The following is a 27,727-nucleotide window of genomic DNA, read 5'->3' on the forward strand; positions in this document are numbered from 1 at the left end:
CAACATTTAATCTTTAAATAATTTATTTACTTATAACATCTTTTTGTTCTTCACATCCACAGAACATTAGCACTGAAGTAAATTCCATCAGAGTTTATTTGCAAATCAACTTGGACCCATATTTGTCATCTGAGCAGCATGTATTCATAGCATATATTCATATACGAATATAATCAGCACAAAGAGATTTCTGTCTGTTCTAATGAAATTCAGGATTTTATAAGTTTAGCAAAGCTGAAATCTCAATCTCAATCTCAAAAAATGAAGCAGAAGAAATAAATTGTGCTGCTATCCAAACCTTACAGAGTGAGTGCATCCACCAGTGCTGTTCTTGAGCCATGCTTTTAATTGTCATCCGGTTAATCATGTTATTTCACCCACATTTGTGTGTTTTTTAATTTTTATTTATTTAATTACTGTTGTCAATGACAAAATTATTTTAATTACAGACAATTAAAAGCAGTATGAAACAAAGAATTGTTTAGGAAGTTTTCTAAACTTAAAACTTGCTGTGTAGAACAGACAATTCTTAAACAGAAGTAAATGGACTAAGTTCTGGAGACTGCTCGCAGAGGTCACGGCTCATCTTTGGCAGCTGCTGCTAATTGTTGGAGCTTCTGTGGGAGGGTAAAGACCACAAAATTAACTCTGTTTTCTTTCAGCTTCTGTTTCACAGCCTGGACCAGACCCAGCTCCATGTACTCCTGCTTCTTCCAGTCGTACTGAGGCCAGCTGACTAGACCTGGACCATTGGGTGACCTGCAGAGAAACTCAATCATGTCAGGGAACAGAGCAGGAAGTAATCCTTGCTATTAAAGATAAGCAAAAGCTATAGACCAAAACTACATCAACAATTTTTGAAGATCTCAAGACGGTTTCTATTTTGTAGTTCCTCTTAATCTCCATTTAGACAAAGTCTACGATTGTTTTACTGATTTTTATTCACCAAAAATGACTGAAAGCCACGTTAATACGGAAGGTGAAGAACTGAGCCCACAAAACCACTATTAGGCAACCATATCGTGATCCAACTCTCAAGTGCGAAAATAGATTCCTGCATCATTTTTCTGCAAACCCTCTAAAAAATTTCCTGTAACTCTTTAAAGATTGCGCAAACATCCGACCTGGTAAAACTGGCTCTTACAAATCAAAATTTGACAGTGTTGCCACAGTAACTAAACAACAATGGTTGAGTCAAAAAATTGAAACATGCATAGAGCAAAATGACTCAACTTTAGCTCTTTATTGTAATTGACAGAAGACTTTTCGCTACCAGCAAAGTAGCCCAAAGGGGCCCAAACTGCTGTCTCTACCTCATCACTGAGCCCCCAACAGCTCATTGTATATTGCTTAAAGTTTGAAGAAAAGACAGCGCTCCAAATAAAAGAAAAAAAAGCAGCAACATCTCTCAGTAGTAATACTTTGTACAGTCTACAATCAATCTTCAACTTCTGCATGGAGTCTTTATCACCATCATGTCAATAATGTGGGTGGGGAGAGCATGCGTTCTGGTTATTAAATCAGCAATGAAGCATCATTTTTTGTCCATTTCAAATGTTATGACCTTACCCTGTTCGAACAAAATTGGCCCAATATGACATCATGGTTCGACAAACTCGTTCATCCTCTTCAGTGACGTTTCCTTAAAGCAAACAGTTTACAAGTCATCATGAGCTCATTCTGATGAATCAATCCAGCGGTACCTGGCATTTCAAAAAATGCTCTACAGAAAAAAATGACCTCCATAACAAACACTCACAGAAGGAACTTGCATCAATTAATGAACCAATTGTTTGCCTGAAGAACTCACACTTTCCATCACAAAAAGAAGATGAATTCAGCCAGTTGGATTTTATGTGGCTCAGATTTATCTTTGTGTTTACTGTTTGCCAAATAAAAGGTATTCTCAAAGTTCTTCCACTCAAGGACAGTCCAAATTTTCCATGGCGATGTGAAAAGAATTACCATAGAAATCAACTGGAATTGTGTTTCGCAGGGTACCACTGTATGTTGGCATATACCTGTGATTTTTATATTTCCATCCCAGAAACATCCACCAAACACGAAGCCGACGTCGTCTGCATGATCCGCCCTCACAAAGCTGGGCCTTTTGTCTTTGTGCACGTCTGCGCTGTACGCAAACTCGTACAGGTAAACCGGAACGCCTGCGTCTGAAATCAAAGAGATAAGCACAAAGTACAGTGTTCACTGATGGTTTACTCCACTCTGAAGCCTCATTTGACCCTCTAACCTATGTGATATCCGGCGACTTTGATTGTCGACAGGGTCATCAGGAGGTCTCCTATGACTTCAGTGAAGGCGTCTCTGATCTCCTCCGGAGTTTTAGCATCTTTCAGGTATTCATCTGCGATCAGGTCGTTGGCTGAAGGGACCTTCAACAGAAACACATGTTAAAGCCTTAATCAGTTATCACAAGCTGTACAAACATCCACCAAAATTTCTCAGGAGCTGGAAAATGGTTCACAGTTCACTTATTTTTTAACACTTTTTAAAGAAAATAACACTGTTTTGCCTCAATATTATAAGTGAATGGAATGTGGTGTTTTTCAGTGAAGTATGGTAGTATATAAGCTACTAGTGTGTGAGAAATAAGCAACAAAGACCCTGACAGGAGCCCAGTGACAGACTGGTGACCTGTCCAGAGCGTATCCCCAGGGATACAGCAGGTTCAGAAAATGAATGGATGGATGGACAGACAGGACAGGAAGCTATCAGGGAAAAAATTCAATAGTTTTGGGAACAAAAAAAGTTGACAACTTTTCACTTTTCTGCAGAGGGCAAACCTTAGCTGGAAGGAAAAAATGCAGAAAAACCATAGACACCCATGACTCCATCATAACTTGGTCACAACTGCATTCAAGGGCAGAATTGTACGGGACGCCCAAATGGCCCGCACAAAACAAGCAAGCGTATGACCTTAAAATAATTAAGGCCACAAATGTTCATACACATATGGCATGCTGCAGGTGACAGGTCCTGGCAAACACTTTTACAACTTGCAAGGGTAAGTCAAGGTGTAGCATGGATTTTTGCGAGATTTTGGGGAACATCCTCCTTCCCTCAGTTAGAGCTTTGAAGGTGGGTCGAGGCTGGGTCTTCCTACATGACAATGACCTGAAGCACACAAATAGGACAACCAAGAAATGGCTGCGTAAGAAGCATATCAAGGTTATCGAGTGGCCTAGCCACTCCAGTAGAAAACCTTTGGAGGGAGCTCAAACTTTGTGTTTTTCTCAACAACAGTCCACAAACCTGACTGATCTAGAGAAGATCTGTGTGGAGGAGTGGGCCAAAATCCCTCCTGCAGTGTGTGCAAACCTGGTGAAAACATTTAACCTGTGTAATTGTAAACAAAGGCTACTGCACCAAATATGACATGGGTTTTCTCAGGTTTTCAAATACTTATTTGCAGCAGTAGCTTACAAAAACATTTTTACAAATCATGCAATGAGATTTCCAGATTTTTGTTTAGATTACAGTATGTCTCGCATAGTGCACATGCCCTTAAGATGCCTCTCTGTAAATTCGGGTTAAATGAAACGATTTGCAAACAATTGCACTTTGGGTGTAAAATTTCAATTTAAAGTACACTATATTACCCGAATTATTGTCTCATCTGCCTCGACTCACATATACCGTCCCATTCCTAACCCATAGAGTTCAATATGACGTCGGTCCACCTTTTGCAGCTAATACAGCTTCAACTCTTCTGGGGAAGCTGTCCATAAGGTTGAGGAGTGTGTTCATAGGAATTTTTGACCATTCTTCCAAAAGCGTATTGGTGAGGTCACACACTGATGTTGGTGGAGAAGGCCTGGCTCTCAGTCTCCGCTCTAATTCATCCCAAAGGTGTTCTGTAGGGTTCAGGTCAGGACTCTGTGCAGGCAAGTCAAGTTCATCCACACCAGACTCTGTCATTCATTTCTTTATGGACATTGCTTTGTGCACTGGTGCACAGTCATGCTAGAAGAGGCCCGCTCCAAACTGTTCCCACAAGGTTGGGAGCATGGAATTGTCCAAAGTGTTTTGGTATCCTGAAGTATTCATAGTTCCTTTCACTGGAACTAAGAGGCCAAGCCCAAGTCCTGAAAAACAACCCACACCATAATTCCCCCTCCACCAAATTTCACACTTGGCACATTATAGTCCGAAATGCACCGTTGTCCTGGCAACCTCCAAGCCCAGACTCGTCCATCAGATTTCCAGATGGAAAAGTGTGATTCCTCACAGCAGAGAAGGCGTCTCCACTGCTCTAGAGTCCAGTGGCGGCGTGCTTTACACCACTGCATCCAATGCTTTACATTACCCTTGGTGATGTGTGATTTAGATGCAGATGCTCAGCCATGGAAACCCATACCATGAAGCTATCTGCATGCCGGACTTGGGCTGATCTGAAGGTCACATGAAGTTTGGGGCTCTTTGGCAATTGACTGTGCAGAAAGTCAAAGACAAAAACTCGTTGCACTACGTGCTTCAGCATCTGCTGACTCGTCTCTGTCAGTTTATGTGGTCTACCACTTTGTGGCTGAGTTAATGTTGTTCCCAAACTCTTCCATTTTGTTCTGATGACAGTTGACTGAGGAATATTTAGGAGCGATTTCACCACTGGATTTGTTGCACAGGTGCGATCCTATGACTGTTCCACGCTGGAAGTCACGGAGCTCCTGAAGAGCGGCCCATTCTTTCACAGACGTTTCTAAAAAACGTCTGCATTAATTTTATACACCTGTGCCCAGGCCAGGTGATTGGGACATCTGATTCTGACCATTTGGATGGGTGAGCAAATACATTTAGTAAAATAGTGCATAAGCTGGGCCTTAAGATGAAGCCTCTCCTCTCTACGACCCCGGTAGGCCTGGATAACCCAAAATCCTGCAGCACTTGAATGGGTCAACAAGTGCATGTAACCAAGGCTTTAGTTTTTTTCTGCTAGATGTTACAAGCCTATCAGTAGCAACATTTCTTGAAAATTCAGATAAAGTTAATAAAGTTGTCATTCAGTTTCTTTACAAGGTTGTGTTTTGTCCTTATTTTGTCCAAGAAGACAAATTCTTTTGAGCTCATCTTCACTAATATATGGGATTTATGTGTTATCTTAAAATTAAGTCGGGCTTCTTTACTCATACAGATACAAATAATTGAAGTTGAATTTTTGATTTGTTTTAAGGAGTAAAAGGTAAGTCCTGAATGAATTAAAAACCACAGTTAAAGAAAAATAAAGCAACTAATTTGACAGTTTTTCATGAATGAGTTGGTAGGTATTGATATTTTGGATGACTGACTCCTCTAATCTGTCTGGTCTAAAATTAAAATAAAAATCCCTCATTCTTCATAGAAACTCCAATAAAGACACATGAGAAAGAAAACAAAAGACTAGAAAGTTTCCTTTTGAACTCACCCCTGGATTGAACAAGTTTATAACAGCTAGCACAGACTCCCTGCTCATGCCTTTCTCCCACCCGGGGGGTGCAAAATTCTGCGATCCCAAGACACACACAAGGACATGAATGATTAGGACTGAGAGAAAAACAATGGGGTGGATCTGTGACATGCCCACTGTTGTTAACTTGCAGAGCGACCTGAGGCAGGATCCATCCAAACTCATGGTTGGTGATTCCCATCATTACAGGAACCTTCAGCACCTCCTTCCTGCGGAGCAGCGCCTCTGCAGTGTCGTGCAGGAAGTCATTGTCCACAACGGCTCCCAGGAAGATTTTCATCTAAAGACAAGACACATTCTTCATACTGAGCAGCTTCTCAGAGGAAAACAGAGACATTGGTGAGTAGAGACTGCCATCTGGTGGTCAAGGTACAGAAAGTTAAAAAAAAAAAAAAGCTAAAAAGTTTTTCTCTTCTTTGTTTTTAAAGCTCAGAAATCATCAGACAAAACACAAACATTGCAAATTAACAGTTCATAAAATAAAATACACTATTGGATGACTATTTGCTACAATCTATCTGCTTCAGGGGTTTCAGATTTGGTCAGTTGCCTTTTTGGTGGTAGCAACAAGCTCCTCCTGGCTTTTCCCTTTGATGCACCGGACCAGTTCTGCTGTGTCAGAGTCGCTGCAACCAGTAATGTTGGCAACAACCTGGAGAACAAGAAAAATGTGAGAAGAGAAAACACAACACATTCTTTTGTGCAGTTTTCCCTGAACTTGTCTGCACCCTGGCATGGCTCAGAGGGTCGTTTGTGGTGTACGTCCCAAGTATTGCTACTCCACTTTGAAATATGGCTCTCTGGAAGAGTCCGTCTGCATGAGGAGACAACGTCTGTGAAAAACACAGAGAAAGGAATCAACACAGTGCCACTTGGCCCTCCCACCTGACAAGGGTCACACCACCTGTCCACTAAAGCCACGCCCACATAGTTAACATGAAAACATAAGCGGATGAAGCCTCCACAGAGATTGAAGGGAATTATTTTCATGGATATGTCAATGGCGTATACTTGTGTAGCGTTTTCTACTTTCGTTGAAGGCCCAAAAGTGCTTTACAGTCACAAACCCATTCACTCACTCACACACATTCACACACTGGTGGTGCCAAACACTGGCACCAACCTTCCACCAGAGGCAAGGTGGGGTTCAATGTCTTGCCCAAGGACACTTTGACACATGGCCAAGCAAGGCAGGAATTGAACCTGCAATATTTCCATCAGAGGTCGACCGGCCACAGCCGCCCCATGGAAATGTTGTGTGGTCAAATTTTAATAAGGAAAAAAATGTCAATACATAAAATTTACATTACAATCATAATCATATATGATACCATGTCACTGATTTTAAGTGTATTAAGGATTACTTTAAGTAAAAGTAATGATACCCATAAATTATGACAATATAACATGACACAAAATAATGTGACAAAATGATAACACTTTAAGTTTACAATAACACAGTTGTATGATACAATCTATAATGCTCTTTATGCATCATAATTATACTTTATATGTAGTTTTTCTGAATACAAACTCTAAAAATACTATTTGACTAAAAGAAAAAGCACAAGTTAAAGACCCACTCTAATAAAAATTGTCTTCTTGGTGTTTTTCACATGTTCTTTTGACTTTTTTTTTTTAATTATGGAGGAGATCTATAAATAAAATTTGATTAAAATCGTATTTCTGAATATTTCTTTATTCCAATTGTTGTGAAGTAACAGACAATAAATGCAGTCGGAAAAAGCCTGTAGCAGTGACGAAGGTGCAACAGTTGGTGGGACACAAGCTCCCTGCTGTGCTCCATTCTGATGCATCCACTTGCAGACAAATAGATCTGTGTACGTCTTTGTTTTCCTCGTCCGAGCTGCAATCTGGATCACAACTCCATGGCTGGATAGTTCCAATATTTCTTGCCATTTTTGTTGCACCGTTAATGTCAAGTTGGGTTTGTGAGAGGCTGTAAGCTAGCAGGTCAGAGTGTAAACAAAGGGATGTTGGTAAATGAAGGCTCAATGCCAGCAGTCAAACCGCTCTGCAGAAACTATGTCCTAGAAAACGACACAGGTTTTTTGATTCTACCTAAAATTGTATTAATCATAATTAAAAGACCACTTTTACAATAGACCAAGAGAGGATTTGAGTGGGACTTTAAAGAGGATAAAAGTCATTTCATAGTTATAAACAATTGGGTGATCATGGTTTTTTTTTCCGGACGGTTCTGAGTTCTCTTTACCAGAATGGATGCGCTGATTCCTCCAGCAGATTCACCTGCTATTGTGACGGCTTGAGGATCTCCACCAAAGGCTTCGATGTTTTCCTTCACCCACCTTAGAGCTGCCAGCTGATCCAGCAAACCCCAGTTTCCTCTGGCGTGCTCGTCTCCAGTGCTGAGGAAGAGAAACCAGTATGCCCACTTCAGCGTCTCTGTAGAAGATCTGGATCAAACGTGAAGGAGAAACCGTGACTTACCTCAGGAAGCCCAGAATACCGAGCCGATACTGGATGACGACAACCACAATGTTTTCGTAGGCAGCTAATGGAGAACCGTCAAACTGAGAAGCCGCCCCCATGGTCAGACCTCCTCCATGGATCCACACCATCACCTGATGACACAACATCTTGGGATTCAAAGCTGTTCTCACTCACAGTTTTCAACCTTGAAAGGTTTTTTCGTGTATCTGTTATTTTATTTTATTTAGTTTTTTGTGTCACTTTTGTGTTTATTTACTCCTGCATCACTCTGTTGTCCTTTTTGTTGTGTTTTTAAAGCCACTGTGTGTTTGTTTGTGTTCATCTTCCATGTTTGTCCAATTATTGTCCCTCCTCTGTTGCTCTTTTTAAACCCTCTGATAATAATAAATGCTTATTAAAAGCGCACAATGTGAGATGTGTACCGTCAAACACGGAGGAGGAAGGGTGATGGTACGGGGTTGTTTTGCTGTATCCAGAGTTGGTGATAGTGTTGGTACAATATGGAAGACACCCCAAACAAACAGTACGCTTGGATTTTTGCTCAAGGCCTCTGGAGCCAACCTAGCTTCTGTTGAATGAAGGCGGGGCATCCTGAACAGGGTGCCAGTCTGTTGCAGGGCCACATACTTACATGCACACCTAGGGGCAATTTAGAGACCCCAATTATAACCTACAGACTGTGTGCGAAAAACTGTGTACACGAAAAACGAAAGTGTTGCCCCTTTATATGCAATTGCTGTGGGAGGAGTTAAATGTTTTGTGTTATTGTGAGTCTCCCCAAAAAGGTGAACTGTGGTCTGAGGTGGAGGTACACCCACACACTCAAAGCTGAGACTGAGAAGAAAACATTAACTAGAAGCATCAGGTGACCAGAGAGTGGGAAATGGTGGGTGGGTGGTGGGGGTGAGTTGTGTGTTTGACTCACAGGCAGTTTGTCTCCTTTTGTTGCCTCAGCTGGAGTGTACACATTCAGATACAGGCAGTCCTCTGACATCTCTGGGGGGGTAAATGTCACGGACATGGCCTGAGCAACAATGACGACCAGTTGTGGGTCTTGGATGCACCTGAAGCCGACATAGGTGCAAGGAAAATAAAGCCTCAGTCCACGAGTAAATGCTGTTGTGTTTGGGGTTCCTGGCTCTTACATGGCTGGCTGGTGTGTGCAGTTCTTCTCGCCCTCCCACGGCTCTGCATTCTGAGGAGCAGCCAGCCGGAGCGGTCCTACGGGGGGGCGGGCGTATGGGATGCCGAGGTACTGTTTCACCCTCCTGTCTGTGCCTTTCACTGTGGTAAACTCTCCCCTGATTTGGCCATTCTTCAGAGTCACCACGGGGTCGCTGCTCTCTGCACGGAACACAGGGGAGGGCTTTGTGTGTTTTTCTGCAGTCACAGTTCATGTCTGTTTACATTCCCTCTGTGTGTTCGTACTTTACAGTGGAACAGATGGTGTTTTGTGCAGAAGAAAACCAGATGTTGTGGGAGATTACCTTGATGCAGAATATCTTAGCATACCCACTCACACGTGCTTCCATCAGGTAACACTGCACTGATGACATTCTGCTTTACCTAGAGATGGAGCGACTTTCAAGTCTTGACTTTCTGAAGGTACACATCATGTCCTACAAACTGTGCCCTGCCATTATTTTAAAAGTAAATTCTTCTTTCATGTTTAGGCTTCACACTCAAGTGAGGCTTGGCCAGAACATTTTAAATGTGGGGGGGGGGGGCAGAAGACTTTGGAAGGGTGGCAAATGAGAACAGCAGAGTGGAAGGCCATTACAAATGAAAGGTCCAATGTCATGTGTTTTTTATTGTTATTAATATTAAAACAGCAATTCTGTTAGCTAAGGTGCTATTCATAATGCTTACAGAAGCTTGTATTGTGGATTTCTTCATCTTTGTCAATTATGAGGGACAATTGAGGGGTGGCAAAGCTTTTTGATGTGGGGGCAGCCACCCCCTTTCCCCCTGTAGCTCCACCTCTGGTGAGGCTGGTGAGCTTTGGTGCTGGCGGTTAACTAAGTATTTGCCAAATTCCAGATCGCATGAAGTAAAGAATAACTAAATATATATTTGAGACACAAACGCTGATTTCAGCTGCTATGTTAGAACCAGCTACAACAAAAAAACTTTTGTTGCTATCTCCAGATTTGAGAAAGGGAGGAGGAGCAACACAGGTTTGACGAAGAACCATAAACAAAGATTAAGATCAAGTCTTCTCTGTAAAATCACTTTATGTTCTTGTTTGTTAAAGTCTTTATATTAGGTCCAGTTTCACTTTCCCTTAATAATAATTTTTAACTTTTACAGACTTTTTCCCTTTAGCTTGTAAATGTCTCTGACCGTAATCAGCTCCAAATATCTACTTGACTTAATTAGTTGAAGGTTTTGGTGTGTTTTTCAAATGGAGGAGCAGTCTGCAGACGTAAAGAATGAAACATGACGTGGAAACAGACTAGCATAAAAAACAAAACAAAAAAGGCAAGGTAATCCGGCCATTTGTGGAGCCAGAGTGTACTCCAGTCTGGAACATGGTGAGAAACTCAGTCCAACTCTCATATAGAGTTAAAAACCCACTCCGATAAAAATCTTGTTTTTGGTGTTTTTAAAATGTACTTGTGGCATATTTCTGATGATGGAAAACATATGTAAAGTAAATTAAGCTCAAATTTGCATTTTAGAGTATTTCTTATTTTAAATGGTTGTAAATCTGGAGCAGATCAATAAAGGGCATTGGAAAAAGCTTGTAGGTGAGACATAGAACTTACTACACCAAACGACAAACTCCCTGCTCTCCTCCATTCTGATTCATCCACTTGTAGACAAATATTATGTTATGTTATTCTTGTTTTCCTCATCTGAGCTGGGATCTGGCTCTAAACTGTACTTTATTGATTGGCATTTTTGTTGCACCGCTAATGTTAGTTTTGGGGGTGTGAGGGACTGCAGGCTAGAGGGAGTGAGTGTAAACAAAGAAATGATGGGAAGTCAGGACAGGCTTACAGCTCAAGGACGAATTTCGAATGAACTACTGCCGCTCTGCAGAAACTATGTCATAGAAAACAACACAGGTTTTTAAATTATGGCTCAAAACTGCATAATCGTAATTAAAACAACCCCTTTGAAATTGATCAAAAAATGATCGGAGTGGGTCAGTATTGGTTTAAACTGCAGACAGCAAAGAGAAAAGAAGTATTTAGAAAAAAAATGAAATTTTTCTACAAAAAGATAAGCCTTCAGCTTTCTCTAAGTCCTAAAAACTGGAACTGTAGATAGATTAATGTTATGGTAATTGACAGTGAAAGCAACAACAACAGAAACAAACAAAAAAAGTCTGAAATAAAAGAGCACAAAAATCCGCCCTGAAATGTTGATGCATTTTTGCTGACAAGAACAATGTGGTGCTGGATTAGGATGGAGACTGGCCTGTTGGGGTTTAAAATGTGAACAGCGAGACTTTGAACTTTGTAATGAGCCAAAAAAAAAAATACAAAGAAAAAAAACGAGATTTCTCCTGGTGGCATCAGACTCAGAGGGCTGAGAAAAACTTTTTTGGACCTTCGTCTGTGAAACCTTTACAGTCATCCAGCATAGATTGGATTCCTGAATGAGGTCTCGATTAATTAATTGATAAAAACCATATTAGTCGATATGGATTAAAAAAAATCGTTATTGATATGCAGAAACAAACATGACTGAAATGAGCGGAACCTCAACAGAGCACAGTTGCTTTGCAAATTTGATACATTTTGTAAATGTAACCAAAAATACACAGTACACTGAGAAAGACATTTCACAGCAGCCATGTAACCGAGACAGTGTTGAAAAAATCCCTTTTAGAGTAACATCCCAGCATCCTTCTAAACAAACTCAGAGCATTTCTGTCAGACCATTCATGAGATTGTTGTGAGTGTCTTCGAAGTTTTTTGTTTGATTGTTTTTGCTCTTAAGGTGTAGAAAAAGTACATTTTGGGGCAATAAAGATTCAATGAAATAATTTATGTCTTGCTTTTATCCTTCTAACGTACAAGTATGACTGAGGCTCAGAAAACTTCTGAACCAAACACCAGGTAACTCCTCCCGGTGACACCAACACAAAACTGATTGCAAATTCAACAGTTTTGCTCGGTGGTGAGAGAATGGTAATGTGAGCTTTCTTTAGTTGCTACTGATTTGATCATGAGACCCTTTTCCTATGCAAACAAACAAATAAACTAAAACAAACAAACAAACCAACCCTACACTGCAAAGACAGAGAAGTAGTGTGAGTAAATAAAACAAGAAAAATTCCTGTTTTCTGTCTTTTAAAAAAGAAGATCTCATTAAAAGTGTTTTGCAAAAGCATTTTCATTTTAATAAATATGTAAAGGTTTTTTGTTTTTTTTTGGAGATACTCCTGCCGATTCAACCCAAGACTTAGCTGGTAAAAAGCTTAACTGTCATATTATTTTGTAAATCAAATAAATGAAATCTGAGTTATTTATATTAGGCATAGAAACACTAGCACAACCTCTAAATAAATAAAAACTCATTTTATTTAGCCTAGTATCTTGCTAATATTGGTAAATTTAGATTAGTTTTGGGATCCCAAATTATTCTTCTATGATTATTGTCAAAATAATAATTTTAGGAAATATTTCTAACAAGATTGAAATCTTTAACTATTAATTCAGACAGTTTTTCTGGCTGTAAGAGCATCCAGCTTTTTGACAGGGGTTGATTCTGCAGTCCGATGTGGGTCCACTACTTTCCCACGGCCCGGGAACAGCAGTAAACCTGAAACACAGCTGAGCTCCTCACAGTCTCATCCATGAAGCCTTCGTGGCTGTGACTGGCTGATCAGAAGAAGGGGTTCTGTACCTGCTGTCAGCAGCACCTCCGCCGTCAGCGCCAGCAGCAAGTGACCACACAGCAGCACCGCTTTCATGCTGACCACGCTCCAGAGAAAGACTGAGGGAATCACAGCGAGCTTTCAAAGAAATCGCTTTTTATCCCAGACCACCAGCCTCCCTGTGGTACCTCCCCCTCATTCGAACAAAACACAAGTGCATGTAACCTCTCACCAGCCCACATCTGAACATCAAACAAGGAGAGTACATGACGGTCAATGAGTCAGACTCCACTGATTGAATCTTCCGGCAGGACTCTAACCCTGATCTTTGAGCTCTTCAGCTTCACACAAACACATTCTGGCAGACCTCTGGGAACTCCAGGGATGTTTGTGTCTCATGCAGAAATGCTTGTCAGCAAAAAAAAATCTTAATTCATCTGGTAAAATCTTATTTCACAGAAAGGATCACCCTAAATGTACACAAAACTTGTTACTAATCCAAAAAAATGGATGAAAAACCCCAACTTTTTCTTTCTTGCTGAGTTGTTTTGTCAACCAGAGGCAGAAAGCAGAAAACCTTCACGTTCGTCATAATTAATAAACAAAAATTGATTTCCTCGATGCCTTCACAATAAACACTTTTACTTCCTCTAAAACGTTTGGTAAAACCTCTGCGGATTATTCTGACCCTTAATCTGCAGACGTGGGCCAGTAAACATCTAAACTCCTTAGTGTTTTCTGGATTTTTGGAAACTCCTTTTTTAAATAGTTATTTAAACAAATGCCTTTTCTGGTTGTGCTTCATTTATCTTTTATTTTGTTTTCACTTCATTGCAGTTTTATTTCCCCAGTTTGATGAGTCATTGGTGAAACCTGCAAGAAGTAAAGTTATCTTGATGAAGATTTCATGGCAAAGTGCTTTTCTTTGCTAAAAAAAATACATCTAAAAGGTTAAATAAAATAGTAGGGTGGTCTAAATTGTGTCAAGTTTACTTCAATGTTTTGATGCATGTAAAGGAGCTTCTGCCCAAAACTTGAGGAGGCCTCAAAACATTGAACAGCTCCACCAAAATCACAAAAAATGACTATGTGACCATGCACCAAGTCATTTTTACTTTACAAGAAATATTTAAATGAGATATCAAAAGAGACAACGAGTTACACACAAGCATTTAAAAAGGGAAAAATAAGCCTAAAAGTTGTTGGATAAAATTACTTCAACTTCAGTGTTCAATGGCCAAATAATTAATAATTTTTGACAAGTCAACCTTTTTAATCGTCAAGAGTAAGGAGCAAATGCATTTAGCCTAATTTTAATAACAATGTAATTACTAATTAAGATTTTAAAAATTCTCAACTTTAACGTTTTTGCAAAGGTATGGAAAGCTGCTACTGTAATCTTTCTTGATTCGGATTGTTGTGAGCTGATGTGTGGATGTTTGTTCCATTTCAAGTAACTCCTATTATAATTATATCTTCTCTTCTCAATCCATGTCTTTAATATCAAATTAAGAACTTCTGGAAACAGATCTCCCCAAAGAATTGATTATTTTGTTTTTTTTTCTGTGCAATTTAGTGCAAAAAAACTGGCCAAAACTAACGCTTTATGCACTAAGATGTAATCATTTTACAGCACTTTGTTATTTACAAATGCATCTGAGAAAAATACCATAAAATGTGGTCCTTCCTTTCTAATTGTTTTCCTTAAAAAGCTCAAAGGTTTCCATTAACGGTGAATTGTGATGAGATCTACAGTACAGTAGTCTGGATGAGCAGCAGCTGTTCCTGTTCAATAATCAACTATGAGGATCAGATAAAAAAAAGCCCCTGCAGTTTGTAGTTTGTGTCACAGCTTTCTGAGCTTTGAGTTGGCTGTTCAGACTCATCTGCTTAATATATATATAAATATAAATAAATGAGGGGAGAGCAACTTCAGGGTAAATGTTGTCTCATGGAAAAACATTTATTTGTAGAAGTTTTACCATTACCTCTCAAATGCATCCAGAAGGTCAAGGAGGAAAAATGCATGGATCAGAGGACAGGAAGTGACTTCAGCAACGGAAACTTAACTCTTGTCCTCTTTCCTTTCAAAACAGGCTGTGGATGATGACAGTTGTCCTTGGTTTAGAGTTGATCTGATTAAAAGTAAATAAAAGGCTCTGCTTTTGACATTTTGTATGGTGCTTTATTGACACACGATGTGGTGGTGGTGGGAGGGGGCTTCAGAGCTCTAAGGAAAACATACATATGCTTTAAATTCTGAAGCAGAAAGTTTAAATATCCTCGCATTCTCATTTTGATTACACCAAAGGTAAATGCCATAAAGAAATACAGCAAAAACATATTTAGGCCAGTGTTTTGTGCAGCACATGTAATATTGGACCTACTTGGATTTGAGAAATTATAAACATTAATTTGTAGTTTTTAGATTCTTAAACTGGGACAAGTTGTAAGCTAAAGTACTTGGCCCTATAAGTCAAGGGGTGGAAGCAAGTTTCATAATTTAAGTCTTGTTGTGTCCTTAATTTGCACAAAAAGAGAAAGTTCTAAAATGCATGTTGAAAATGTTTTATAGTAAAACTTTGTCAGATGCCTCTTTAAGCAGGTTAAATTAAAGCCGGGTATTCTGGACTCAAGTTTAAATGTTGAATTCTTTAATCTTGAAGCCAAGATTAGAGTTTCTATTTTGCAGCACAAGTTTCTAAACCTGGGGGTTAAAACTTATTTGAACTGTTGGTTTTCTGACATGTAGTGGTTGGTGAGTAAAGCTTCACAAAGCACAAAATTGTGCTTCACGAAGCACAATTGCTAAAAATTGTGTCAAGAGATTCAAAGCTTCAATGATGCTGACATCTGGTGGACAACTAAAGCCATAACAACCTCTGAAGAGCAGGACTGAAGCATCAGCACTGTTTCAATCCCATTGCAGAAATAAAGGTCACACGAGTCTGTGGTGTCACCGTACAATACCAAATAAGGATTTCCCCATCATTACAACAAACGTCACACTTTCTCCTCCAGACGAGAAAAGCTAACTATATTAAGGGTTAAATGTTGATTAAGGGTTTATTTAAAGTTTTGAGCTGTATTCAAGAACTGCACTAAAAAGCCTCTAACGGGTCTAAAGATCCTTCCTACTTTGCAAATCATAGTGGTGTTTGATTAAGAAATATATTTCTGTGAGACTTTGAAAAAAAAAAACTTTAAGGACAGTGGTTTGTGATTTAGAGACTTGTATTGTTGATTTGGATCATTCTCACAGAAGTACACAAGTCATTTGTCTTTATGAGTTTTTTTACTTTTATTTTATTTTGATAATACTTTCACTCACTCACCAAATCTCTATCTTCCCAAAACCCTGTTTTTATGCATAATGAGGCGGGTATGGCAGCAAACCGCTGACATCTGTCTCATCTGTCAAGTTGTCATAGCTTCAAAACGCACGAAAGTGCCATGAGCGAATGACACACGCCGACAGACCACGAAACAACGAAGAGCTTAAAATACAATGAAGCAGTGAGACAGTGATGGTACAACAAGCTCTGGTACACTCACCTCCGCTTCAGGCAGGGCGTCATAGGCCTTGGTATCATTCGCCCATCACCACTGAACGCTTCTAGGTCACATTTATTTTATTTTAATTTATTTTTTTAACTTGTCCTGTCCAACAGCTGGGCAGACAGATGAGAGCTGAGGGCCTCTTGTGTTGGACATATTGTACTTTAACAGCAAGGGTTATGAATCTTCTGACAAACCAGAGGGTCTAGGTCACATTTAGCTGCCATACAAACATTCTGAAATGGCAAATGACCACCTGACGACATTACTTTGTAGATTATCTGAAAAAAAAACTATTCAGACACTTTTAATTCTTGGAGTTTTGACCCATCCTGAAAAGGGGATTAAACTTTAGAATCCACACAAGCTGGAGTCTTTTCACAATCAACTAAACCCGAATCCAAACAGGTAGACCTGCAGTTCACAAGCTACAGTAGTTCAAAATAAAAAAAATAAAAAACTCTGTTCAATTATAATGAGATCGGATCTCATCACAGGAGTCTGGACACAAGCTGTCAGATTCTCAAAGCTGTCCCAAGCAAAAATGTTGTAGACTATCCCACAAACTTCTAATCCTCGAGACAACATGTAAACAAACAAAAAAAGACGGTGGTTTTAAAGACTGTTTGTCATAGCAACAGAGTTCTGATTCCATTATAGGATCCAAAACAATGAACTTGAAACTTTAAGTCTCTTTGCCCCCATTGCAGCACTGCAGCCTGAGCTTTTGAGAAGTTCTACTCTGGATTTTTACCAAACTGATATTTCAAATGTAGAACCGGTTTGTTTTGAGAAAACAGTTTGATGAAGAAGCGATGTGTTTCTGTTGGCCAGGAGCAGCTGTTCACACTCAGCAATTAGCTCTGAGGATCAGATAAAGCTCCTCCTGCAGGTCAGTTTCCATGTCACAGCTTTCTCACCTTTGGCTTGTCTGGTTGGGTCATCTGCATCAGAATGAGGTGAGACGGGCTGTAATGTCTGAGGCTTGTCTTTGGATGTTTTTTTTCTCCTTTTTGCCTGACTTTTAATAATAATAATAATTATTATTATTATTAACAGGCAGGTGGAATTTATTGGTCCTGATGGATGATGTAATTTTTGGCTCTGTTTGTCTGCAGGTTTCTATGGATTTCTTGTCTGCTCATTGGAAGCATCTCCTGTTTTCCTCAAGGAGGTAAGATGACATAGATCAAAGGACTAAAGTGACTTCAGCAATTGACACTTGTGTTCCTTTTTAAAGACTGGGGAAATTATGCACCCATGTTTTCATCCTCTGGACAAGCTCCAACTTATGAAAAACCTTCTGGACAGTCCACTGGATATTTTCCAAGTGGAATGTACTCTACTGGAGGTAATGTGTCTTTTTCTAATGATCAAACTTTTAGAGCAGATATTGGTGACTTATCTCCTTCAGGCAGTGGAAGTCCTCCCATGTGGTACTCTGCTTCCTATCCTGAACAAGAGCCAGTCAAGCCAACTTATCAGAGACCAGCACAGTCCAGTGGTCATGGCAGCTACGGTGGTGTTGACAGCAGCTACTCTGGTTCTGGATCTCAACAGTCTGGTTCCCAGGGCTCTCAGTCTGGAGCTCCAGGCAGCCAGCACCAGGTTGAACAGGAGAGCTGGAGCTCCTCATCTAACGACGAGGAAGAGCCAGAGTTTACTCCAGTGAGCGAGGAGGATCAAGTGTACGCTTCCAAGACTCGCTCTCGCTACAACCAGAAACGGCTGCTGTTCAGTCAGTTCCGCTACACCCCAACAGAACCCCGTGTTCCTCAAGAACCAGTGTTCCCGTACCCCAGCAAGTCTCATCAGGGCAAAGGTTCAGCCAAAGGAAGCCGCTAGGATCTGAGGGCCACTCGTGCTCTTTGCAGCTACTTGGAGAGCAAATGTTTTCTACAGCAGCTTGTGGTTCTAGAGTTTGCCTCAATAAAGAACTTGGGACTTAACAGTTTTTGCAGTTCATTTACAACTCAGTTTATGATTTTCGTAAATGCACAATTGAATGATCCACTTCACTCATTTTAAAATTGTTACACGTAAACTTTAACCTGCGGTGTTCAAGCAAAATTGCAGTGTAGAGAATTTCTGTAAAGGTAGCAACTTGTCTGAAATGTGGCCAGGAGTATTGGCGAGCTAATCAGGTTTATTTCCAGTCATCCTTACTTCCAAGTAGGTAAATTTGACACTAGTAAAATGTCACCAATAGTGGAGCAAGCAGTTTTGAGCCAGATGACAGTTCAAATTAGGCTGTACATGGCCTCATGTGCATCAGAGCAGGGCAACTATGACCTGTCCATTGTAGTTTGTCTCAACTATTGCACCCCCCCCCCCCCCCCCCATTTGGTCTTGTCCTGACTCGTGACAAATTGAACATTTAAATGCAATTCTAGGATTTAAACATTTCTTGGTTCCTTTTAACCTTTCCAGTTGCTTTGGCAAAATATTTGCAAGGAGTTCCATTTCAGTTTTGACAATTGACAAAAGTGAAGACTTCATGCAGAAAGGAGCGTGCAAAGGCAACCAGACATGGTCAGATTAAGACTTACTTGTATTCTGATCTTTTGGTGTTCCCAGTGTTATGATTATGCAGTTTAGCCTAAGTAAACACCCGTGTTTTATGAAGAGAGGGGCAGAGCTGTCCCCCGCAGGGTGGCTGGGCGCTCCCTTAGAGATGGGGTCAGAAGCTCGGAGTAGAACCGCTTCTCCACATCGAAAGGAGCCAGTTGAGGTGGCTCGGGCATCTAGTCCGGACGCCTCCCTGGAGAGGTTTTCCAGGCGTGTCCCACTGGGCAGAGGCCCTGGGGAAGACCCAGGAGAGACTCTCTCAGCTGGCCTGGGAACGCCTCGGGGTCCCCCCAGCAGAGCTGGAGGAAGTGGCTGGGGCGAGGGAAGTCTGGGCATCTCTGCTTAGACTGCTGCCACCGCAACCCGGTCAAGGATAAGCGGAGGAAGATGGATGGATGGATGGACCCGTGTTTTATAGGACATGGTTTCTGCAGAGTGGCAGAAATGTGCCTCTGAGTTGTAGGCAGGACCACTGGCATGGAGCAACTCCGCGCCCCCTTCCCCTCCCCTTTTCAGAATGAAGCAGGGAGCTCGTGGCCCGCCCAGTGTATTTTCTACATCACAAATAAGTTCTTTTTCAAACTGCATTTTTTTCTTCTGCTCCTGCACAGCAAAAACACGCCACCTAGTTAATAATTCTTACAAATTCTTGAAATACCCCAAAAAATCTGTCCAAGTGGTAAAAATGATGGTCTTACCAAGAATTCTTATTTTAAGGAAAAAAATCTTTTCACTTTCATGTGTTTTCTTAAACTAATACTATTTTAATTTTGACAAACTGTCTTGAAATGATTTTTCTGGAAGAAAGTTTTTCTTTTTACTTTCCTAAGATTACGTTTTTTTTAGTGTGATTCACTATGATTTGAATAAAGAAATACTCACAAATACAATTTTGAACTTAATTTCCTTTATATCCATCATCAGAAAAATGCTACAAAGAACGTGTTAAAAACAACAGAGGCAAAAATTTTTATCAGGATGTGTCTTCAAACTAAGAAACGTGATCGTCAGGCAGGTGTTTTTCCCCGTTGTAAAACATTGTACAGCATGTTTTTAACATCAGACCTGACAGGTATGTCAGATGAAAAATCGTAAGAAAAAAAAAAACATTGTTCATTTTATTTATTTATTCGTTTATTTAACGGGGACAGTGCACATTAAAAGCATGGCTGCAATGCGCCAGAATTAGCCCAAAGGCAATTTTCATCTGTCGTCCCCGGACAGGTGTTAAAATCGTCAACCTAAAAAGTGCGATGCATGAATTAAATACATTAAAAGAAAATATACATGTACAATAGACATTCATTTAAAATACATAAAACATGCTCATAGTGAGAAACATAAAAAACAAATATAAGACACAAAGGTGACAGATCAGACAAGGAGGGGCAGGCATTAAAATAGTTCAATGTAGACATGTTTGTTGTGATATGAACCATTTTTTTAGGTGCTTTTAAAACAGAGTGAATGTGGTGAGGTCTCTAATATTGTGAGGAACTGAGTTCCACTCTTGTGCTGCTGTTACAGAGAAGGCGCTCCGGCTAAAGGCACTTCTCCGCAGAGGAACTATACAGTCTTGACGAACTGACCCTCTTGTCACTCTTTGGGAGAATGTTCTTATTTTAACAAACTGAATGAGTGGAGGGGATGACAGTCCATTGATGATACAACAGACAGACCCATTCTCCTGAAAAAGCTCTTCATGAAATAAATACGCCATTGTGAAAAACAGCAACATGAAATAAAAACAAAGCTACTTTGGAAAATATTGATTTTGAAATCCAAGTTTCTGAAAAAAGACTTAGAATTGTAATAATATTCCACATGAATAAAATGAATAATTTAAAAATGCTGTTTTAAAATAATGAACAGGTTTTTAAAGCAAAATGAAATATATTGAATAATACAATGGCTAATTTAAAATCGGTGTGCACGTTTTTCACAATTTCATTATCTTTTTATATATTTATAAGAGATTTATTGGTTGATTGTGTATTTGCATGAGGTCATATTTATTTATTTAATTAAATATTTATTTATTTAATTATGAACAGTTTAGGACTCCATACAACTACACCACCCTTATTGAATAGAGATTTTATGTTTTCTATGAAAAAGCAGTTAGCTGTCTCTGTTGAGTGCTGAGCTCTGAAACCAAACTGCATTGGATGAAGAGAAAAGGATGAACTGGTGAGATGTGAAATAATTTGTTGGGCAATAAGTTTTTCCGCTATCTTGGACACTGTGGGTATGATACTGACTGGCCTATGATTTGAAAGTAACATGGAGTCTCCTTTTTTGTAGATGGGAATCACCACTGATGACTTCCATGCACTTGGAAATATTGATTCAGAGATGGATTGATTGATAATAATGGTTAAGGGAGATGTTAAAATTGAGCTGAGTTCTTTGAGCAAAAAAGTATCCATCCCAAATACATCTTTTGTTCTGCTTGATCTAAGTGACCTGATTGTTTGTGAGACTTCAGTTTCAGTGACAGTCATTAAGTTAAATATGGGCTCTGTCGTATTTATGGGACAAGCATGCAAATCATTAGATTTGAAATGATTGGCGATTAAGGAAACCGATTCATTAAAAAATCTATTAAAGGCGACTGCTACTGTGACTGGATCCTTAGTAATATGTCTATTTACCTTTATTTCTAAAGCTTTTTTGTGTTTTGTGTCCTTTCCTCAAGTCAGAGTCTCAAGTCCGTGTCCTCATCTCTGGCATAAACACAATGAGACCTGAATTTCTACAAAACATGTCTCCAAGTGTCAAGAAGCTCAGACTTGAACTTTGCTTCAGATTTGTCGCACAAAAACAAAAAAACAATCCTAGAAACAATAAATAAAGAAATCTGTCAATTTAATAAAGATTATTCACCCCTTGTGGTACTGAAGTAACCTTGATCAGCTGCAGCTGTTTCCATTCAATGATCAGCTGCGACCAGCTCCATACAGGATCAGTTAAAAGCAGCTCCTGCAGGTTGCAGTCAGCATCACTGGTTTCAGAGCTGTCTCTTGTGTATAATCCAGCAGCATTCACATCATGATGAGGTAATGTTGTGGTTTATGGTGTCTTACAATGTGTGTTTAAGAGGCTGTTTATGTTGTAGGTTTGATTTATGAAAACTGGTACCAATTTTATGACTCTGTGTTCTTCAGGCTCTTGTTACTTTCATGTTTCCTCCTTGGACGTATCACCTGCTATCCTCAACAAGGTAAAGGTTCCCTACAAAAATAATTACTGAGAGGAAAATCAGTGCAATTTTGCCTTTTCTCCTTTAGGTAGTGGTGGTCATTTTCTCCCATACCAAGGTCAGGCTCCATCCTATGAAAAACCATTGATGCAGTCTGGCTACAGTGGCTTTCCTGGTGTATACAGCAGCAGCATGAACACAGCTGGAGGTGAGTAATTGGAGGTGGAGTTGTCCTGAGTCAATGTCCAGGTATTGCTAAACCTTTTATCCTTCAGGCAGTGGAAGTCCTCCCATGTGGTACTCTGCTTCCTATCCTGAACAAGAGCCAGCCAAGCCAACTTATCAGAGACCAGCACAGTCCAGTGGTTATGGCAGCTACGGCAGTGTTGACAGCAGCTACTCTGGTTCTGGATCTCAACAGTCTGGTTCCCAGGGTGCTCAGTCTGGAGCTCCAGGCAGCCAGCACCAGGTTGAACAGGAGAGCTGGAGCTCCTCATCTGACGACGAGGAGGAGCCAGAGTTCACTCCAGTGAGCGAGGAGGATCAAGTGTACGCTTCCAAGACTCGCTCTCGCTACAACCAGAAACGGCTGCTGTTCAGTCAGTTCCGCTACACCCCAACAGAACCCCGTGTTCCTCAAGAACCAGTGTTCCCGTACCCCAGCAAGTCTCATCAGGGCAAAGGTTCAGCCAAAGGAAGCCGCTAAGATTTGTGAGGGCCACTGAAGATCACCTGATTTGACTTTTGTAATCTACAGACTCCGCTAATAAATGAATTAAAATTCCCTCATGCTGTTCATTGCTTTCATCCCAATTTGACACTCTGGAATGAGTTTGACTTTTTGACCCCCCCCCCCCCCCCCCCACCAACTCACTGGCTTCGTGGTAGAGCGTCAACCTTGAGGTTTGAAAGGTGTGGGTTTAATTCAGTTGGGGCATACATGTCCCAAAAAATAAGGTGTAAATAAAGAAGCTGAACTTTGAGGCTAAACTCGTTTTTGTCTTTTCTCACCAATGGGCTTGGTCAATTATGCAGAGAAGTGTCAGTAAAGGGAAACTTAAGATTTAATCAAATGTCCTCATTCATCCAGTGAGATGAAATGGGCTGTTTAATTTTGGCATCTCTAGTTGACTTAGAACTGCCCGCTTTTACAATCCCTGTTAAACTCATGGCTGTCTTAAACGGAAGTCTTGACCAATTCCAGTCTTTAGTGTTTCCACTGGTCTGTGCTGTCTTGGGGCAAAAATCAAAACCTGACATCATTCTGTGGAGTTGCAGATCAGGAATTTGTGGAGTAAGCTTCCCATCAGTCCATTCAAACTCTCCCACTAGCCTACAGCCCCAAGGTAACCTTAGCGCAGGGGTGGGCAATTCCAGGCCTCGAGGGCCGGTGTGTCTGCATGATTTCCAGATAGTCTTGCCCTACTCATGGCTGATTACCTGGTTCAGGTGTGTCCAGCCAATAATCTTGCCCTACTCATGGCTGATTACCTGGTTCAGGTGTGTCCAGCCAATAATCTTGCCCTTCTCATGGCTGATTACCTGGTTCAGGTGTGTCCAGCCAATAATCTTGCCCTACTCATGGCTGATTACCTGGTTCAGGTGTGTCCAGCCAATAATCTTGCCCTACTCATGGCTGATTACCTGGTTCAGGTGTGTCCAGCCAATAATCTTGCCCTTCTCATGGCTGATTACCTGGTTCAGGTGTGTCCAGCCAATAATCTTGCCCTACTCATGGCTGATTACCTGGTTCAGGTGTGTCCAGCCAATTAGAACATGCCAGAGCAGGGTATGCTGGAAAACATGCAGGAATGCGGCCCTCAGTGCCCACCTCTGCCTTAGCGGTTCATCAAAATTAACTTGGGACAGCTCAGATGAAAACGCAGTGGATGCATCAGAATGGAGCAGGATGCATGTGGCCTGCCAATTGTAATGGTTTTTTTTTTTGTCTGATTCACCATGTGAATAAAATACTTAAATGCAGTTTTGATTTTCTGTATGTCCGTCAGAAAAATGCCACAAGCATGTTAAAATCCCCCCCCCCCCCGGAGTGGGTCTCAAAGCACAAACGGCACATGACAAAAGCATTAAATATGTACATTTTCCATAATGTACAGGTGAATTTCTTTTGGTGAAAAGAAAAACAGGCACTTGAGGTGATTTCTGGGGACTTTAATCACTGCCATCCTCACTGCCATCTATGTTTCAATACGCAGATTGTATTACACGTGGCAACACAATTGACCTACTCTATGCCAACATTGAGGAGGCATACAAAGCCATGCCCCTTCCTCCTCTTGGCAAATAAGACCACATACTGATCTCTCTACAACCCAGGTACACACCCTTGGTGAAGACAGAGCCTTCAACTGTTGGAGGCTCTATGTGTCTGAGAAGCTCTAGAGAAAACTACAAAGGAAAGATAGAGGGGAAATTGAGAACAAACAATTTAAATGAAGTCTGGAAAGGAATGAAAGCAATCACTGGGTGTTAAAAGGTGCTGCATTGGGAGGAGCTAGTGTGAAGCGAACCAATGATTTAAACGATCGTTTCAATAGCTTCATCAGCAAACCCCCCACCTACCTCGTCCTTTGCCCCTTTATTTCCTCCTCATTCTACAAATGAACCTGCACTGTTGGTATCAGCTCTAACTCATTACATTACTCTTATTGAGCATCAGGTAAGAAGAGAGCTGAAGAAACTTAAGACCAGGACAGCAGCAGGCCCGGGTGGGGTGTGCCTCAGGCTCCTTAGGACATGTAGAGGTGAGCTTGGAGGTCATCTTCAGCGCCTCTTTAACCTGGGCTTGCGCCTTGGCATAATACCAACACTCTGGAAGACCTCATGCATTGTTCATCTGCTCAAGGCCTGGGGATAATAAGGACTATAGACCTCATGATGAAACTTTGGAGAGGTTAGTGCTGCAGTTGCTGAGGCCACAAGTGCAACATGCCCAGTACCCACTGCAGTTTGCGTGTAGGGAGAGGGTGGGAGTGGAGGATGCTGTCCTGAATCTCCTCCGCTGCACCTTGTCTTACCTTGAGAAAGGAGGGTGTGTGAGAGTGCTGTTTTTCAATTTCTCCAGCGCATTTGACACAATCCAACCCCTTATACTGCAGGAAAAACTCAGTAATATGTCAGTTGAGCCGTAGTTAATTTCCTGGATTATGAACTACCTGAATGACAGACCCCAGTTTGTCAGAAAGGGGGCCAGCCTTTCCTGAACGCTTTGCAGCAGTGTGGGAGTACCTCAAGGCACAGTTCTTTCACCTGTGTTGTTTGCTCTGTACACGACCGACTTCCGACACAACACAGAGGCTTGCCACATACATAAATTTTCAGACAAAACCCTCATTGTGGCCTGCATTATAGAAGCAGTCTACCAGACTTCCAGCTGTGCTGTTTGGTACAGCTGACACCATGCTGACATAATGGACTTCAAACATCTGAGTTCAGAAATTACGTTTCTGAACTCAGACCAGTGAAGCTTGTTATTTATCACATTCAAAAACAAAAGCATTTGGGGAAGGAAGCTCCTGAATAAAGCCCCAGCTCGGTACAAGCAAAAACAGTTTGGGGTAGCTCAGTGACCCCATTTACTCTCATATTGTTGCTATGGTGACCCTGAAAGGTTTGAGTCAAAGAAGAGGCCTCTGAAGACTGTTCAACCTTCAGTTCCACAGTGAAATCACAACAAAAGTACATTTTCACTGTCAATAGAAAGTTGTCTTCAGGACGTCCAGGGAACCAAGCCATGAGTTTTGTGAGCATCCATCCATCCATCCATCCATCCATCCATCCATCCATCCATCCATCCATCCATCCATCCATCCATCCATCCATCCATCCATCCATCCATCCAACCATCCATCCATCCATCCATCCATCCATCCATCCATCCATCCATCCATCCATCCATCCATCCATCCATCCATCCAACCATCCATCCATCCATCCATCCATCCATCCATCCATCCATCCATCCATCCATATTCTTCTGCTCATCCGGGACCGGGTCGTGGGGCAGCGGTCTAAGCAAAGATACCCAGACCCCCTCTCCCCAGCTCCTCGTTCCCAGGCCAGCCGAGAGACGCGGTCTGCCCAGCGTGTCCTGGCTCTGCCCTCCCTGCTTGTTTTCCCTTAAATCCTCGCCCTATTTGCTGTTGGTCGTCTGGATCAGGTAATTCCAGATTCAGATCGTGATACCAATAATTAGCTGGAAAACCATCAGGGTTGGAGCTCTTCGGGAGCCATGTGCAGCCTTGATTTTAGAAACACATGGATGATTTTCTGGTAGCGCTCTCACCAAAACAACGGTTTTAGATGAAACAACCGTTCTGCAGATATGGATACACACAAAATGACAACATTTTAATAAGTCTGAGTTTTAAAGCTATTAGTTCTGCAACAGCAGACCTATTTTTTGATCAGACATTTATGTTTAAATTTCTTTTTTCTTTGATGAAAGTCAAAGTCAAACAGGATTCATCCAGCAGCAGCAGCTGTTTCCACTCAGCAATCAGCCCCTCTCAGATAAAAGCCGCTGCTGCAGGTTGGAGGCATCATCTCAGCTTTTTGAGCTTTCTATTGAGCAGACGCTGAAGAAGCTGCAGCGGCAAGTGAGCAGAATGAGGTGAGGCAAACTTTTCTGGGGGTGATGCCAATGTTTGATTCTATCATCAATAACTAATAATGCATGTGGTGTGTATGTCCTTGGCTGTAATTTGTTGATAAACTTTCAAACTAATTGATTCTTCTCAGGGTGCTGTTGGTTTGTCTGCTTGTTGGAACTGTTACCTGTGTTCCTCAAGGCAAGTCTTAACTTTCCACTATTTTCTGAGGTTTTTACATTTATTTTTATATAAATAAACTGTACTTTTTAGGAGGTGGAGCTTATCAGCCCAGAGGGCATCCTCCATTCTCTGGACAACTTCAGTCTGAGCCAGTCTATGAAAGGCCTTCCGGACAGTCGGGTTATAGTGGCGCTCCGGGATATTTTACTAGTGGAACCTACACTACAGGAGGTAATGTGTCCTTAAATGATGATCAAACTCTTGGAGGAAGTATTAGTGACCTTAACTTCTTCAGGCAGTGGAAGTCCTCCCATGTGGTACTCTGCTTCCCATCCTGAACAAGAGCCAGCCAAGCCAACTTATCAGAGACCAGCACAGTCCAGTGGTCATGGCAGCTACGGCAGTGTTGACAGCAGCTACTCTGGTTCTGGATCTCAACAGTCTGGTTCCCAGGGTGCTCAGTCTGGAGCTCCAGGCAGCCAGCACCAGGTTGAACAGGAGAGCTGGAGCTCCTCATCTGATGAGGAGGAGCCAGAGTTCACTCCAGTGAGCGAGGAGGATCAAGTGTACGCTTTCAAGACTCGCTCTCGCTACAACCAGAAACGGTTGCTGTTCAGTCAGTTCCGCTACACCCCAACAGAACCCCGTGTTCCTCAAGAACCAGTGTTCCCATACCCCAGCAAGTCTCATCAGGGCAAAGGTTCAGCCAAAGGAAGCCGCTAGGATCTCGTTGAGCATCACTCATGGGTGACGTTTTGGTTCTGATGTTGAGCTGCTGAAAAGAATTAAAAAAAAATGCAAAAGATCTTGTTCACACTTTGTTTAAAATAACACTCAGT

The 27,727-nt window shown here is 41.2% G+C and overlaps 4 protein-coding genes across 6 annotated transcripts; 3 read left to right on the forward strand and 1 right to left on the reverse strand.

Annotated features, from left to right (window-relative positions):
• Positions 1-78: 78 nt before the first annotated feature.
• Positions 79-12,996, reverse strand: LOC101159009 (carboxylesterase 5A-like). Its single transcript, XM_023956000.1, has 13 exons — positions 12,797-12,996; positions 9,082-9,280; positions 8,862-9,000; positions 7,934-8,067; positions 7,698-7,851; positions 6,190-6,294; positions 6,012-6,113; positions 5,601-5,741; positions 5,420-5,497; positions 2,252-2,393; positions 2,022-2,171; positions 1,570-1,642; positions 79-759 (listed from the first exon to the last, which is right to left on the reverse strand). The coding sequence occupies exons 1-13, from the start codon at positions 12,861-12,863 to the stop codon at positions 576-578; spliced, it is 1,668 nt and encodes a 555-aa protein (XP_023811768.1). The 5' UTR covers positions 12,864-12,996; the 3' UTR covers positions 79-575.
• A 4,164-nt stretch (positions 12,997-17,160) lies between these two features.
• LOC101159258 lies at positions 17,161-18,274 on the forward strand. 2 transcript variants are annotated; one of them, XM_004069773.4, is made up of 4 exons: positions 17,162-17,284; positions 17,444-17,499; positions 17,566-17,676; positions 17,740-18,274. In XM_004069773.4, exons 1-4 carry the CDS (start codon positions 17,280-17,282, stop codon positions 18,168-18,170), a joined length of 603 nt encoding a protein of 200 aa, XP_004069821.1. In that variant the 5' UTR covers positions 17,162-17,279; the 3' UTR covers positions 18,171-18,274. The 2 variants fall into 2 exon arrangements, with proteins under 2 accessions (XP_020559848.1, XP_004069821.1); XM_020704189.2 differs by having other exon boundaries at positions 17,161-17,284; positions 17,566-18,274.
• Positions 18,275-21,846: 3,572 nt separating this feature from the next.
• On the forward strand, positions 21,847-22,880 carry LOC100169838 (uncharacterized). 2 transcript variants are annotated; one of them, XM_020703657.2, is made up of 5 exons: positions 21,847-21,952; positions 22,061-22,116; positions 22,184-22,303; positions 22,371-22,474; positions 22,508-22,880. In XM_020703657.2, exons 1-5 carry the CDS (start codon positions 21,945-21,947, stop codon positions 22,799-22,801), a joined length of 582 nt encoding a protein of 193 aa, XP_020559316.1. In that variant the 5' UTR covers positions 21,847-21,944; the 3' UTR covers positions 22,802-22,880. The 2 variants fall into 2 exon arrangements, with proteins under 2 accessions (XP_020559316.1, NP_001121983.1); NM_001128511.1 differs by having other exon boundaries at positions 21,910-21,952; positions 22,371-22,879.
• A 3,754-nt stretch (positions 22,881-26,634) lies between these two features.
• LOC100216002 lies at positions 26,635-27,693 on the forward strand. Its single transcript, XM_004069774.4, has 4 exons — positions 26,635-26,728; positions 26,857-26,906; positions 26,979-27,119; positions 27,184-27,693. The coding sequence occupies exons 1-4, from the start codon at positions 26,724-26,726 to the stop codon at positions 27,609-27,611; spliced, it is 624 nt and encodes a 207-aa protein (XP_004069822.1). The 5' UTR covers positions 26,635-26,723; the 3' UTR covers positions 27,612-27,693.
• The last annotated feature ends 34 nt before the right edge of the window (positions 27,694-27,727 follow it).

Source organism: Oryzias latipes, chromosome 6, assembly GCF_002234675.1.
Source record: "Oryzias latipes chromosome 6, ASM223467v1".
Lineage (NCBI taxonomy): Eukaryota > Metazoa > Chordata > Actinopteri > Beloniformes > Adrianichthyidae > Oryzias > Oryzias latipes.

Coding starts and splice junctions, on each gene's coding strand:
- LOC101159258 (XM_020704189.2), top strand. Junction 17,500..17,565: donor CTCCTGTTTTCCTCAAGGAG/GTAAGATGACAT, acceptor TCCTTTTTAAAG/ACTGGGGAAATTATGCACCC.
- LOC100169838 (NM_001128511.1), top strand. Junction 22,117..22,183: donor CACCTGCTATCCTCAACAAG/GTAAAGGTTCCC, acceptor TTTCTCCTTTAG/GTAGTGGTGGTCATTTTCTC. Junction 22,304..22,370: donor CAGCATGAACACAGCTGGAG/GTGAGTAATTGG, acceptor TTTATCCTTCAG/GCAGTGGAAGTCCTCCCATG.
- LOC101159009 (XM_023956000.1), bottom strand. CDS start 12,863: ATGAAAGCGGTGCTGCTGTGTGGTCACTTGCTGCTGGCGCTGACGGCG. Junction 5,498..5,600: donor TTGGATGGATCCTGCCTCAG/GTCGCTCTGCAA, acceptor TTGGGATCGCAG/AATTTTGCACCCCCCGGGTG. Junction 760..1,569: donor GCCAATTTTGTTCGAACAGG/GTAAGGTCATAA, acceptor GTTTCTCTGCAG/GTCACCCAATGGTCCAGGTC.
- LOC100216002 (XM_004069774.4), top strand. Junction 26,907..26,978: donor TGTTACCTGTGTTCCTCAAG/GCAAGTCTTAAC, acceptor TGTACTTTTTAG/GAGGTGGAGCTTATCAGCCC. Junction 27,120..27,183: donor TGGAACCTACACTACAGGAG/GTAATGTGTCCT, acceptor TAACTTCTTCAG/GCAGTGGAAGTCCTCCCATG.